The 13,843-nt window shown below is 37.8% G+C and overlaps 1 protein-coding gene across 4 annotated transcripts in view; it reads left to right on the top strand.

Annotated features, from left to right (window-relative positions):
• Positions 1-13,843, top strand: part of LOC101744481 (protein singed wings 2) — a 46,146-nt gene that overhangs the window by 11,576 nt on the left and 20,727 nt on the right. For all 4 annotated transcript variants that reach the window (XM_062669718.1, XM_038012603.2, XM_062669719.1 and 1 more), the window contains one exon: positions 6,344-6,506. In XM_062669718.1, the coding sequence (XP_062525702.1) occupies positions 6,344-6,506 (163 nt within the window). The remainder of the gene's footprint in view (positions 1-6,343; positions 6,507-13,843) is intronic.

Here is a 13,843-nt window from a genome sequence, read left to right as displayed (position 1 = left end):
GGGTGGTGGTTTTGGACTTTGGCGGGAGTTTGGACTCCGTATGTTTGTCTGATTGTAAACGGATAGCTGAGACAGAGAAACGAATGTGGATAACAGGTACATGAACAGGTACCCTGTATAGGCGTATCGAGTGATGACGAAATTCGAATCTTGAAGATAGGCATAATTTTATGTTAGTTATAACTTATCTAGCACGTGCTCACGTATGACTTCTGGTATAGTTGCATGATCTTGTCTAACAGTGAATCTAGCACCTCCACAAAGTTCAACGAGTACGGTGAAATGTGCTTTTTTTGCGTTCGAACTTGAAACGTTCAATAGCATCGATCTGGATCTATAAGGATGTAGGGCAGTCTTTCTCAAAGTGGGCGATAACGCCCCCTTGGGGGCGTTTGAAACCTAGAGGGGGGCGTTACGGGGCCCAGGAAAAATTGGGGGGCGTTGATTTGGGTTAGGGGGGCTAGGGGGTTAGGGGGGGTTATGTATAATTTGTAATTTCATTTACTTTATATAGTATTTTAAATTTAACTAAAATTAAAACCCACCTACTACACAATAACGAATAATTAGTTTATATTTCTACCCTTTATGATGTTATAAAAACTTAAAATACTTAACATAGATTTCGTAGGATAGTCCGCAAACCGTACGCAATCAAGTTGTAACAAGTTTCTGCGGATAAAGGAACATGGTCGATGATAGTTAAAAAATTAGAGCAATTTTACCTTATATTGCACCAGAAATTATTTTAAACATTAGGAAAAAACTACCATGCAGAGTTTTAAAATATTATACATACCTAAACTAACATAAATTGAAGGTTTCGTTACTTTCTTTCTTGTTTTTAACATAAGGGCATTTTAGAGCATTTTCCTAGCATTTTATAAGAAATTATTGATGTAAGAATCATAATATTTATGTAAAATGGAAATACGTATATACTAGGCTGCACTAAAAGTATCGGGAATGGAATATTTCCACTGTTCCTGTCATATTAAAATCTTTTTAATTGAAAACTCTTTGGTTTTAAAAATCGAATACCATTTAGTTATTTAAAAAAAGATTCTCGGTCTTGTCACGAGGTTTTGTCAAACTTGTTTAGTCGTTAAGAAAATGGAATTGACTCGAGAAAATTCAAGAGCGATGATTTATTATGACTTTCGAAGTGGTTTAACACAAAAACAGTGTGTTGACCGGATGATTTCTGCATTTGGTGATGAAGCCCCATCCAAAACCACAATTTATCGCTGGTTTGCTGAGTTTCAACGTGGACGTGTCAAGCTCAGTGATGATCCCCGTCAAGGTCGTCCAAAAACTGCAGTCACCCAAGAAAACGTTGATGCTGTGCGTAAGCTGATTGAGGAAGATCGACATGTGACATACCGCGAAATTTAGGCAACTTTAGACATTGGCATGAGTCAAATAAAAATAATCTTGCACGAACAATTAGGTTTTAAAAAGTTGTTTTCCCGATGGATACTGTATTCGCTCTGTGAAGAGCAAAAAGCAGCTCGCGTTACTTAGTGCGTCAGAACTCTCGAAAGATTCCACGCAGGATCCTCAAATGCTGTATACAACATTGTATCAGGTGACGAATCCTGGATATACGCGTACGAACCCGAAACAAAAAACCAGTCACGAGTTTGGGTGTTCGAAAATGAGTTAAAGCCAACAAAAATTGTTCGTTCACGGAGTGTTGCAAAAAAAATGGTGGCCACGTTTGTCTCCAAAACCGGCCATGTTAAGACTATTCCTCTTGAGGGACAAAGAACGGTTAATGCAGAATGGTATGCTAGCATTTGTTTGCCACAGGTCGTTTCTGAACTCCGTAAAGAGAACTACAACCGCCGCATCATCCTCCATCACGACAATGCGAGTTCTCACACCGCGCACAGAACAAAAGAGTTTTTAGAGCAAGAAAAAACATAGAATTATTAGACCATCCGCCGTACAGCCCCGACCTAAGCCCTAATGATTTCTATACTTTCCCTAAAATAAAGAAGAAATTGCGTGGACAGAGATTTTCATCACCTGAAGAAGCCGTGGACGCCTACAAAACGGCCATTTTGGAGACCCCAACTTCCGAATGGAATGGTTGCTTCAATGATTGGTTCCATCGTATGGAAAAATGTGTCAAATTTCGCGGAGAATACTTCTAAAAGCAATAAATACATTTTTAAATAGTAATGTTGTGTCACTTCGTTAATTCCCGAAATTTTCAGTGCCGCCCTCGTAATTATTGTTCAAAAAGTTGTTAGAAATTTTTTTTTACAATTAACCTATTACCGTCCAGTGTCAAATAGCCTCATAGCAAATAAATCAGTAAGCCTAAACAGTTTACTTATTGTAAACATCGTTTACTATTTCTATATATATTATTATAAATATTAAATGTTACAAATAACAAAACGCTGGCTTAGGCGGTGGTTTTTATTTGAACCAGTTTTAAATTATAAACTGAAATTCTATGAAAAATTACCTATATCAGTCTATAATACGAAATGATATTAATTTATTTTCCGAAGTTAAATAAGTTATTATTGTTAGTAGTATTATTTACTAGTCGAAATATAAAATTTTAATTATCTTATGATGAGAATCTTATCTTATATTAATGAGAAAGATATTCAACAAAAATAGTTTCGTTCGTACAATAATAGTACAGTAAAATAGCAATGTATTTTGGTAATTCTGAATTTAAACAAACCTATTGATGAGATGAATTCATTTTTATTTTGCAAATTTGTAAATAGACACTCTGTAGCAATGTACGTACATAATTATATGAAGAAACAATAATAGCACCTACAAATACATAATAATATATTATGTACTACGTGATACTACATTTACTAAAATTAATACAACATTTATTAATTAAATTAATTAAATTGTGGTTTTAAAGTTTTAGGCGTGTATGAAAAATGGGGGGCGCTGAAAAATAATTGATTTTCAAAGGGGGCGGTAAAAGAAATAAGTTTGAGAATCACTGATGTAGGATGTCAACGGCGGTTTTTTGACTTTTGGGTGAGCCACGTCAGGGGTGGCATTAGTAGTGGATACATTAAGGGAGTTCTCATGCCGCATCGTTGTTGCGAAGTACCACGATATAGACTTAATATACTTACGGATAATTGAGTCGTCTATTATCAAAGGTGGCAATCTGTGCATTTGGACAAAAAAATGTTATTGATATGTCAATACAGATTGATTTGAATATAATCGTCTCCTTCAAATAATACGGTTCAAAACCTGCATTAAATAAAGGTTAATACTTAACCTGTTATTTATCTAAGATGTCGTTCAGAAGAGTTTTGTGACTGCCAATGGAATACAAAGTCAATAATTCGTTTTTCTGATTTACCAATAATTATCCAATAGTCACATTGCCGGCTTTGATAATAGTCGACTCAATTACGAGATTTTGTTGACAGTCACGTCAATCTCAATCAAGTCTCACGTGTAACTAACTGTGTTGCGATGGCTAATCTTGGGAAGTGGAACTGTATGATTGAGAAGGGGTTTATGAAAACTAGACTCGCATATGTCATGATCGGGTTTATTCATTTTCTAGAATGTTGTTATATCAGAAGTTAATACTCGGGAACACTTTACTTCCCTTACAAATCATGGGATAGAGCTTGCCAAAGATTGCAGACTGACATTGTGTGAGGCTGGAGTGTCAGGGTATTTCTAGTACTATCGTGCCAGGATTTGCCTTTGATCCTCAAAAAAACATAATAATTATTAAAAAATACATTGACAATATAATGTGATATCATTAACAATTTAACCTGATCCGAACAATTTATTACTAACTAGCTGACCCGGCAGACTTCGTAGTACCTCAATCGATAAATAAAAACCTAAACTTTTGTATAAAATAAACTTAAAACAAACAAAAGGAATCCGTCCGACGGGGGACACATCAAAGGAAAAACAAAATTGTTATTTTTATTTAATTCCGAGCATTTTCATATTTATCTACCTTTTAAACCTTCTCTGGACTTCCACAAATAATTCACGACCAAAATTAGCCAACTCGATCCAGCCGTTCTCGAGCTTTAGCGAGACTAACGAACAGCAATTCATTTTTATATACAATTTTTATAGATAAATACAATAATTTATACATCGCTTTTACATCATTCTAAAATAAGTCGTGACCTTTTTGCGAGACCTGACTACGGTTCTTGCCTTACGCAATTCTAAAATATTGTTGTAAATAACATAGGTTGCGTACCTAGTAGTTTTGTAGTATTATTTTGGCTTGTATTGTTTTTAATGCAGGGCAAATAATGATTCTTCCTTAAAAGTATACGAAATGTCGATAAAGCAGGATATTGACAGTCCGCACGGTCAGGTACTGCCATATTACATGATGTAGCCACGGGCTCAAGTTTGAATAGTGAGATTTTCATTATACTGAGACCGTTCTAATGTGAGAAATTCAATAGTTATTAGTTATTAACTACATTGATAGTTAGCCGTTACTGGAGGCCACATAAATCACGACGTAAATGTGTTCTTAAGACATAGATTGAGGTATTTCTGGATAAGAATAAGAAGAATTCGAACTAGAACGCATATTCGCTAAGTAGCAGAAATAGGCAGATCGGTGTTACCGTCGCCTTCGAAGAGTTAGACAGCCATCACAATGTACAGCTGAGTGTTTGACTTCATCTGAGCATTGGTGTTATTGACTCACTCGTTATTTATTCTCATTGATTATTATTATTAAGAATTTCTCTTAATATTTACATTTTGACATATCTAATTGAATAAGCAACGCAGCGCAACTGATTATTTAGTTTACAGGTACTGTGAGGAGAAGGAAGCCCCTCCTCTTACTGTGCGACATTTTTTACGGATAGAGGTTCAATGATGATGTTCTAATTAATACAGTAGATTTTTAGTCATCTTCAATCTAAATGGTTGTTTTTTTCGCACAAATTACCGGAAATATAGGTTTTAATATAGTTTACACTGAAAATAAGTTTTGTTAAGAATAGAAGTAATCGTTTTTTAAATATTTTCGTAATTTACTAGCATACTGTTAGAAGTTACATAGCAAATTATGTTACATGCATACGAAAATAGCTATGCCTCTTTATGACATTTTCATTCTCAAGCCGATTTTCACGAACGAACCTTAGGAAAGAATATAAGGTGCCTTTGGTTCTATTAATGGAATACGATATAAGGCCTAGTACACTCGCAAAGATAATTCACAATATTACTTATAGTTCTGTGTTTTAGTTACTGTGTCTCACAACCGAGTAGTTTCTCGTGAATTATTTTGTGAGTCTTCTTTGTAATCTAGTCGGTATTTCCTAAAATGTATAAAATTGCTTCGAATAAGATTGTAGTTTTTGTAGTTTCTTGAGATAATTCGATCACTGTCAGACGTCTCGGTACTTCGGTACTAGGTATTTCGAAGAAGCTGCTGCCTACGTGTATAAGTTATTATTAACGTTTATATTTATCGTCCAAATATATTTCATAATAATATAAATGCCTTTCTATAATAGGGAATTCCTTTTGGAAATTCAATTAAACCGTAATTAAATTAATGGTAATGAAAACTAAACTATTCTATTAATGTATTAGAAACAGTGTCTGGCTACTGCTTCAATGCAAAGTTTATACGGTCCTATATTTATGCCGCGTACTACAGGAAATAGTTGTTGAAAAGCCCTGTTTAGTGAAAAAAGTTCTACATGATTTTGACGATTATTTTGGGTCCAAAATTAACGTGTTTTTTTTAAAATATATGGCTGGCCAAACGAAGTATGCGAAGATAAAAGACTTATACGATTTTAATGCCACTGGTACCTAGGTGTGTACATTTTGAATCTAAGATTGTTAGTATGCAGGCGCATATAATCAAATGCCCAAATCACGTCATTACGGATCCTCCAGATCCATTAACGGTACTTTTAGGTAGTACCGGTCACCGTCCTCGCCGATTCCGTCGCCGACGAAGGGCTCGACGAGGGAATTAACCAATAGATACAGCCCACTGAGTTTCTCACTGGATCTTCTCAGTGGGTCGCGTTTCCGATTCGGTGGTAGATTCTGATAACACTGCTCTTGCTAGGGCCAGTGTTAGCAACACTCCGGTTTGAGCCCCGTGAGCTCACCTACATATTAGGGCGAAGCTGAAATAGCCTCTCAACGCTATCAGCATAGGTAGGAAAAAAAAATCAAATGAAAATATATGATATCTATGAACTCCGGTAACCACTAAGTGAGACGTGAACTCGTTCGCATATGAAAGTCGCATAATTTTTTTTTAAGTCTTATCGATTCTTAACATACTTATTCTTCTTCTTATTCTCAGAAAATAACGATGCACGGTTTGTCATCTCTTTGGGAGATACCTCCGGAAACGGTGAACCACATGGTAAATTTGCGAGAGATGGACCTTAGGAGTAACATGTTAAGACACATGAAAGCACAACTATTGATTGGATCACCGGTTCTAGAGCGAGTTCGGTTAAGTGGTAAGTTTCGCCAATTTCATTTATATTTTGTGATCTGGTCATTTGTGTCATAGCCGATGCCATTAAAGATTAAGATGAATGCTTTTAATTTGAAAGAGGCTAAAGAAAGAGGTTTTTTTTATTGCTTAGATGTGTGGACGATCTCACAGTCCACCTGGTTCTACGTGGTTACTGGAGCCCATAGACATCCACAACGTAAATGCGCCACCCACCTTGAGATATAAGTTCTAAGGTCTCAAGTAAGTTACAACGGCTGCCCCACCCTTCATACCGAAACGCATTACTGCGTCACGGCAGAAATAGGCAGGGTGGTTGTACCCATCCGGGCGGACTCACAAGAAGTCCTACCACCAGTAATTACGCAAATTATAATTTTTGCGGGTTTGATTTTTATTACACGAAGTTATTCCTTCACCGTGGAAGTCAATCGTGAACATTTGTTAAATACGTATTTCATTAGAGAAATTGGTACTCGCCTGCGGGATTCGAACACCGGTGCATCGCTAGATACGTATGCATCGGACGTCTTATCCTTTAGGCCACGACGACTACAGTTACTTCTACCTCTGTTACTTCCTTTTTATCTACTTTACCTATAGTTCTTTTAAATATTACTAATATAGTATATTACTTAACAGTAGGATATTTCATTAAAATGTTCTAAAAGAAAACTTGCCCTTTGGTTTTAATTTGGCAAAATTCAAATACCTAGTGATCAAAACTCAATTGCGAACAAGAACAAGTTAACAGAAGTTGTATTTATTTATTCAGAAGTGCTAAACGTTCTAAAACAGGGTCATAGCAGATCTCAATTTTGTTCCCCATCATTTGGACCTTTGAGATATTTGCCCAACTTTTCGTTATATCAAAGCTATTTCCAATTGTTCATTTCAGATCAAAAATAAATTAATAAGTAAATTTGTAAGTGATCATTTCGCACATTTTTATTTTTCAATTTACAACTAACTAAATGTCAATTTAAAAGGTCATTGAAACAAGTCAGATTATGCTCTAAAAATAAAAAGAATTTACAGATACTCTAAAAAGTAAAACATCGGGTACGGCCGAGCCAATTCTGTAACGGGGCTTTTATTGGCTGGTAGATAATATATTATCATATGTGTAAATGAATATTCATAGAACCTACCTACTCATGCGGACTCACAAGACGTCTTACCACCAGTAATTATGCAAATTATAATTTTGCGGGTTTGATTTTTAATACACGTTGTTATTTTTTCGCTGTGAAAGTCAATTGTCAACTATTGTTAGTACGTATTTCATTAGAAAAGTTTGTCCTTGGCTGCGGGATTCGAACACCATTTCATCGCTTGATACGACTGTACCAGGCATCTTAAACCTTTAGCCCACATCGACTTTAAAATGGAGGATGTTTCATCAATTCGAATCCAGCTCCTAGAATGTCAGCCATGGTAACTCTGAACTTGTGCGCGGGGACGTTATCTTTGCCAAACAAAATAACTTTAGCGAATTTGAAACGCCGTTGCTTGCGTATTTCCTCAAGCAACTTTGTTATCTGTCCTGCGTACATAATCCCCATAATAGTGGCTCCATGATTAAAGTATTCCATCATCACCACTCTTTGCCTGTCCCAGAAAAACAGCCCTTTGGAATGATGGAACAGTGGCGTATGGAAACGCTATTTATTTTATCCAAATTGAAGATGACGCTCTCTTTCAAGTTATGGACTGTTTTTTTTTTGTTTCAGGGTTATAATGATGAAGCCATATTTTGTCTATAGTTATGATTCGAGTCATAAAATGGGTTATGATCTTGTGTAATAAACTCAAACAGCTTTGTACAATTCTTGATCTTCCTTTTCTGCGCGTTAGAAAGCATTCTGGACATCCAGTGCGCTGACACTTTTCTCATACCCACATCCGCCAAGACAATGTTTTCCACTTTTTTTAATCGGTTGTCTGTCACTACGAAAGTAGTGCATCCCGTGTGGGGTTCGCTGTTAATGGAAGTTTTTTCTGGCTTGAACTCAGTATACCAACGCGCAGGCGTCGAATATCCAGGAGCATGAACCCCTAATGTTGTTTTCAAGTCTTGATTTACCTGCTCCGTTTTAAAGTTTTCAACCAGAGATATTTTATTACTGCGCGGACTTCAATTTTATTGATTTTTAAGAACACGTTCCCAGATCTCGACGCGGACGCCCGCTATCACAAAGTAGGTGCCCGGCGGCGGCACTTGCCGAGGCTCGTGAAACAACCTGGGTTTTCTCCAGCTTCACGTCGAGCCCCCAGCCTTCAGAGCCTCCCGACGACGAATGCCATACCTGCGTAAGCTAGACGGGCAGACTTTCGGTAGTCTCTCCCGGGGTTACGACCAGTATGCTGTCCGCGTAAATAATTTTAAATGTTCAATAAGATTGGATCAAATCTATACTAATATATAAATCTACAGTGGTTTTTACGGATGATCCGTTATAACTACTGAACCATGCATCCGATTGACTTGAAACTTGGTATCCATGTAGAAAATACATGTACTTAATGGATAGGCTAATATTTATATGAGTGTTGGACTCCCTACCCAGTTGCGGGGGCGTTAATGATGAGAATCTTTGTGGGGGTGAGAAACAATAATGTTAATTTTAAATGCCCAGCGAAGCGGACGGGTACAGCTAGTAATATAATAAAACATCTAATTATTAGATTAACGAAGAGATAGAGAAAAACAAGGATAAAGTTAGTTATATGTTGGATCATTATCACATGCCATTTCCCACAGGTAGAAACATCATTATTCACGGTCGAATAAATATCATGGAAGTTGTATAAATCTGAAGCTTTTTGTGTTAATCTTCATCATAAGGAATTTATTTCGACAGCAGTTTTTTTTGCCGATTAACGTAGCGAGATAATATTATTTACAAAAACCGGAGTCGATATCATTGTATCTATATTTTTTTCAATAATTGTGCTTATATAAAGTATTCAGGCATGCTATCGATGCATTTCTGCCTTTCAAGAAGTCTGCTAAGCCACAAATTGATCAGGGGGTTGTGAGTTATTGTTATTTAGTTCTGGAGTATACACACACAACATACAATACGCTTTGTTAGAACCAGACTAATGAATCCATGATAAATCATACTGGCATAAGACCCCCAAACAGTGACCATTATGTTTATAGGCGTAACGACATACGTTCTGGTTTGGAACATTTGTTAGGTGCTAAATCAAAATCTAGACTAAATTACGAATATTTACAACTGTGAAAAAAATAATCCACTTTTCATAGTAAGTCATACTTTAATTGGTACGTCACACTAAGTATGATTTTGTTCGCGTATCGCCCATTTGTTAAGGTTTATTACTATGTTAATTAAACTCTCTCTCCTTGTGTCGCTTTCCTTATTACTCAGGGTTGTGACTCAAATGGATTAATTTTGTTTTCATGCTAAAGTATAAAGCTGGTCCTAGCTGGTCGTAGCAAATATTATAGTAATATATATATATATATATATATATATATATTACTATAATATTCCAATTTATATATATATATATATATATATATATATATCCTGTAACACTTTTGGCATCCAATGAACACAAAAGTACATTTAAAGTGGCGACCACCGACATTTGGCGACCAATATGCGGTCGCCACTTTGTTTCTCAATATTTTTTACACCAATCAACTGTAGATGGAGTTATGGTTACTATATCAATTTTTGAGATGGTCACCAAATTGCCTCAGAAACGTTTGGAAAAGCATATCGCAGTGTCGAGCGGTGCCGCCAGAGGGTGTGTATACGTAGCGCTGTATATTGGCTTTTACCATACCGATGATTTGGCGTCGCCAGCCAGCTCTAAATTTCGCTTGTGAACAACGTGACGTTGCCGACTATTCACTTCGGATTCAAATTATACAAAACTATGTACTTATTATAACGTGCGTGTCGTGGGTGTAACCCACTTATTAATAGTAGTACTAGTAATTATTTCGGTATTACGGTCGGTACATTGATATTGATATTTTTTTTACTAAAAAAGATTTTTTGGTGTCATATTTGCAATTATACCATATATGATCATTATACACCTGATGAATGTGACTGTAATTATCAAGCTAGGTTCATCTAGGTTTACTTCTACAGATTGATTAGTGGTTAATTCTCTTTTGTTTATAATCAAAATGGATAAAAAGCAAACGAGAAACGGATAATATTATAACAGCCGGCATTATAATATTCTAGTCGCTGTTTATGCGCTAAGATTTCTTGTGTAGAAGAAATAAATCACCCTCAAATTCCTGTGACACTGAAACTTTGCAGATTACTAGGTGTCACCTTATTTCGGATTTTGATTCGTAAAATAACAAAAATCATATTTAAATAACTACAGCGAAAATCAAGAATCGAATAGTCATAACAAGTCTCTTTCGTTTTCTCATTAATGCTCGAAACATTAATTTCAGATTCAGATTAATTTCAACACTTCTGAACCAAGACTTGATGATTATACTAAATTATAATAAATAATTAATATATTATTATTATTAATAATAATAAAATAGGTATTTGGATATGATTTTCTAATATGGCAGTGTGCTAGCTGCCTCCTGTCACATTCTTAACAAATAAATTATTTAAACTCAAGGTCTTAAACATAACTAAATCTGCAGGTACAGGTGGCAACAGAAATTTGTGACGAAAATAATCTTGAAAAAAGAGCGAATTTCACATTGAATTCTAATGTTAATTCAAGTACATTCACAAATTAGTACATTGTGCACCAAGGGAGAAAAGTGGAACATTTCCTCCCACATATGAAACACTGCACGCTTTTTTTACAATAAAATCATTTTTTCTTACACTATTTTTCAAATTTATTAAAATTTATTTTCTATTTTTTAGTTGGGTTTCTATAAAAGCGTATTTTGTTAGTTTTTTTAAACTATTATTTTTTATTTTTTAGTTGAATTTCAATGTTTTCAATTTTATTTTAATATTGAATTGTCATCGGTCCTTAATAAGTATACCAAATTTTGAGTTAATCCGGCGTTTTGAAAATCATGTTCAAAGATTCCGTTCCAAACATACATACGTCTGAAGCTAATAAAAGCGTATTAAATACCACAAACACACAAAAATAAATTAAAAAAAGGTTACGTCTTGCTGCTTGAGCAGTGCCCATCTGCGGAGGTGGTGGTCCTTGGTGACTTTAACGCTCATCACCACGAGTGGTTGGGGTCCAGAACCACTGACCTCCCGAGTCGGGCAGCCTACGATTTCGCTTTGTTCTACGGCCTCACTCAGCTGGTGACACAGCCCACCCGTGTCCCAGACATTGAGAGGCACGAGCCTTCTTTGTTGGACCTTCTGCTGACATCTCACCCAGCTGGATAGTGTGGTGGTCGACGCTCCACTTGGATCGTCTGATCACTGCCATATCCGTACTGCGATACCACTCTCTCGCCCTAGTCGTCGAATGATGACCGGGTTTCGAAGAGTTTGGCGGTACAGGTTAGCAGATTGGGACGGAATGCGTGAATTTTACGCATCCTACCCATGGGGGCGCCTCTGCTTTTCCTCCGATGATCCTGACGTCTGTGCAGACCGGCTTGAAAACGTGGTGCTTCAGGGGATGGAATTATTCATTCCTTCTTCTGAGGTGCCCGTTGGGGGTCGCAGCAAACCCTGGTATAATAAACCTAGCAGGGATGCTGCACACCTCAAGCGGTCCGCATACGCGGCATGGAATGATGCTAGGAGATGCCAGGACCCCGACATTTCGGAGGAGAGGCGGAAATTTAACGCCACCTCTAGGTCCTATATGAGAACTATTGCCAAGGCGAATTCGGAGAACGTTGCCAGAATTGGTAAGCCACTGAAAGGCTATCCCTCTGGGAGCCGTGCTTTCTGATCGCTGGCTAAGGCTGCAGAAGGCGACTTCTGCAGGTCTTGTCTCCCACCACTACGTAAAGTCGATGACAGTCTGGCCCATAGTGCGAAAGAGAAGGCTAACGTTCTGGTCAAATTCTTCGCCTCGAACTTTTTATTTATTTATTTATTTATTGCTTAGATGAGTGGACGAGCTCACAGCCCACCTGATGTTGTTACTGGAGCCCATAGACATTTACAATGTAAATGCGCCACCCACCTTGATATAAGTTGTAAGGTCTCAAGTATAGTTACAACGGCTGCCCCACCCTTCAAACCGAAACGCATTACTGCTTCACGGCAGAAATAGACAGGGTGGTGGTACCTACCCGTGCGGACTCACGAGAGGTCCTACCACCAGTAATTACGCAAATTATAATTTTGCGGGTTTGATTTTTATTACACGATGTTATTCCTTCACCGTGGAAGTCAATCGTGAACAATTGTTGAGTACGTATTTCATTAGAAAAATTGGTACCCGCCTGAGATTCGAACATCGGTGCATCGCCTCAACACGTATGCACCAGACGTCTTATCCATTAGGCCACGACGACTACATTCGACGACGACGAACTCCACTATGGATGACCGGGGCGCCACACCACCCAACATCCCCTGGTGTGATAGCTCTCTGCCTGAGATCTGCTTTAGACAGTGTGCAGTCAGGCGGGAGCTGCAGGCCCTGGACGTCCATAAGTCGAGAGGGCCAGATTGCATCCCTGCAATGGTTTTGAAAACCTACGCCCCTAAGTTGACACCTACGCTAACGCGTTTGTATCGCCTCTCGTATAGTACTAACTAACAGGGTCCCGTCTTCATGGAAAACCACCCACATCCATCATATCCCCAAGAAGAGTGACCAGTCGGACCCATCGAGCTATAGGCTTATCGCAATAACTTCCTTGCTTTCCAAGGTGATGGAGCGAGTAATAAATACACAACTCCTGAAATGACCGACAATACGGTTTCCGTCACGGTCGCTCAGCCGGCGACCTTCTTGTATACCTTACTTACAGGTGGGCTAAAGTCTTGGAGAGCAAGGGCGAGGCTCTTTCTGTGAGCTTCTTATCACGAAGGCCTTCGACAGGGTCTGGCATAGGGCACTTCTGTCGAAGCTACCATCTTACGGTATTCCCAAGGGACTCTACAAGTGGATCGCTAGCTTTTTGGATGGGCGGAGCATCACGGTCGTTCTAGACGGTGGCTGCTCCGATACCATGACCATTAACGCTGGTGTTCCACAAGGTTCGGTGCCCTTCCCCACGCTTTTCATCCTGTATATCAATGACATCTATTGATGGCATGCATTGCTATGCAGATGACGGCACGGGGGATGCGCGATATATCGGCCATTAGAGTCTTTCACAGAGCGTTGTGCAAGAGAGACGATCTAAGCTTGTCTCTGAAGTGGAGAGCT

This window comes from Bombyx mori, chromosome 8, assembly GCF_030269925.1.
Source record: "Bombyx mori chromosome 8, ASM3026992v2".
Lineage (NCBI taxonomy): Eukaryota > Metazoa > Arthropoda > Insecta > Lepidoptera > Bombycidae > Bombyx > Bombyx mori.
Note: the sequence above shows the minus strand (reverse complement) of the source record. Positions and strands in the feature narration are given on the sequence as shown.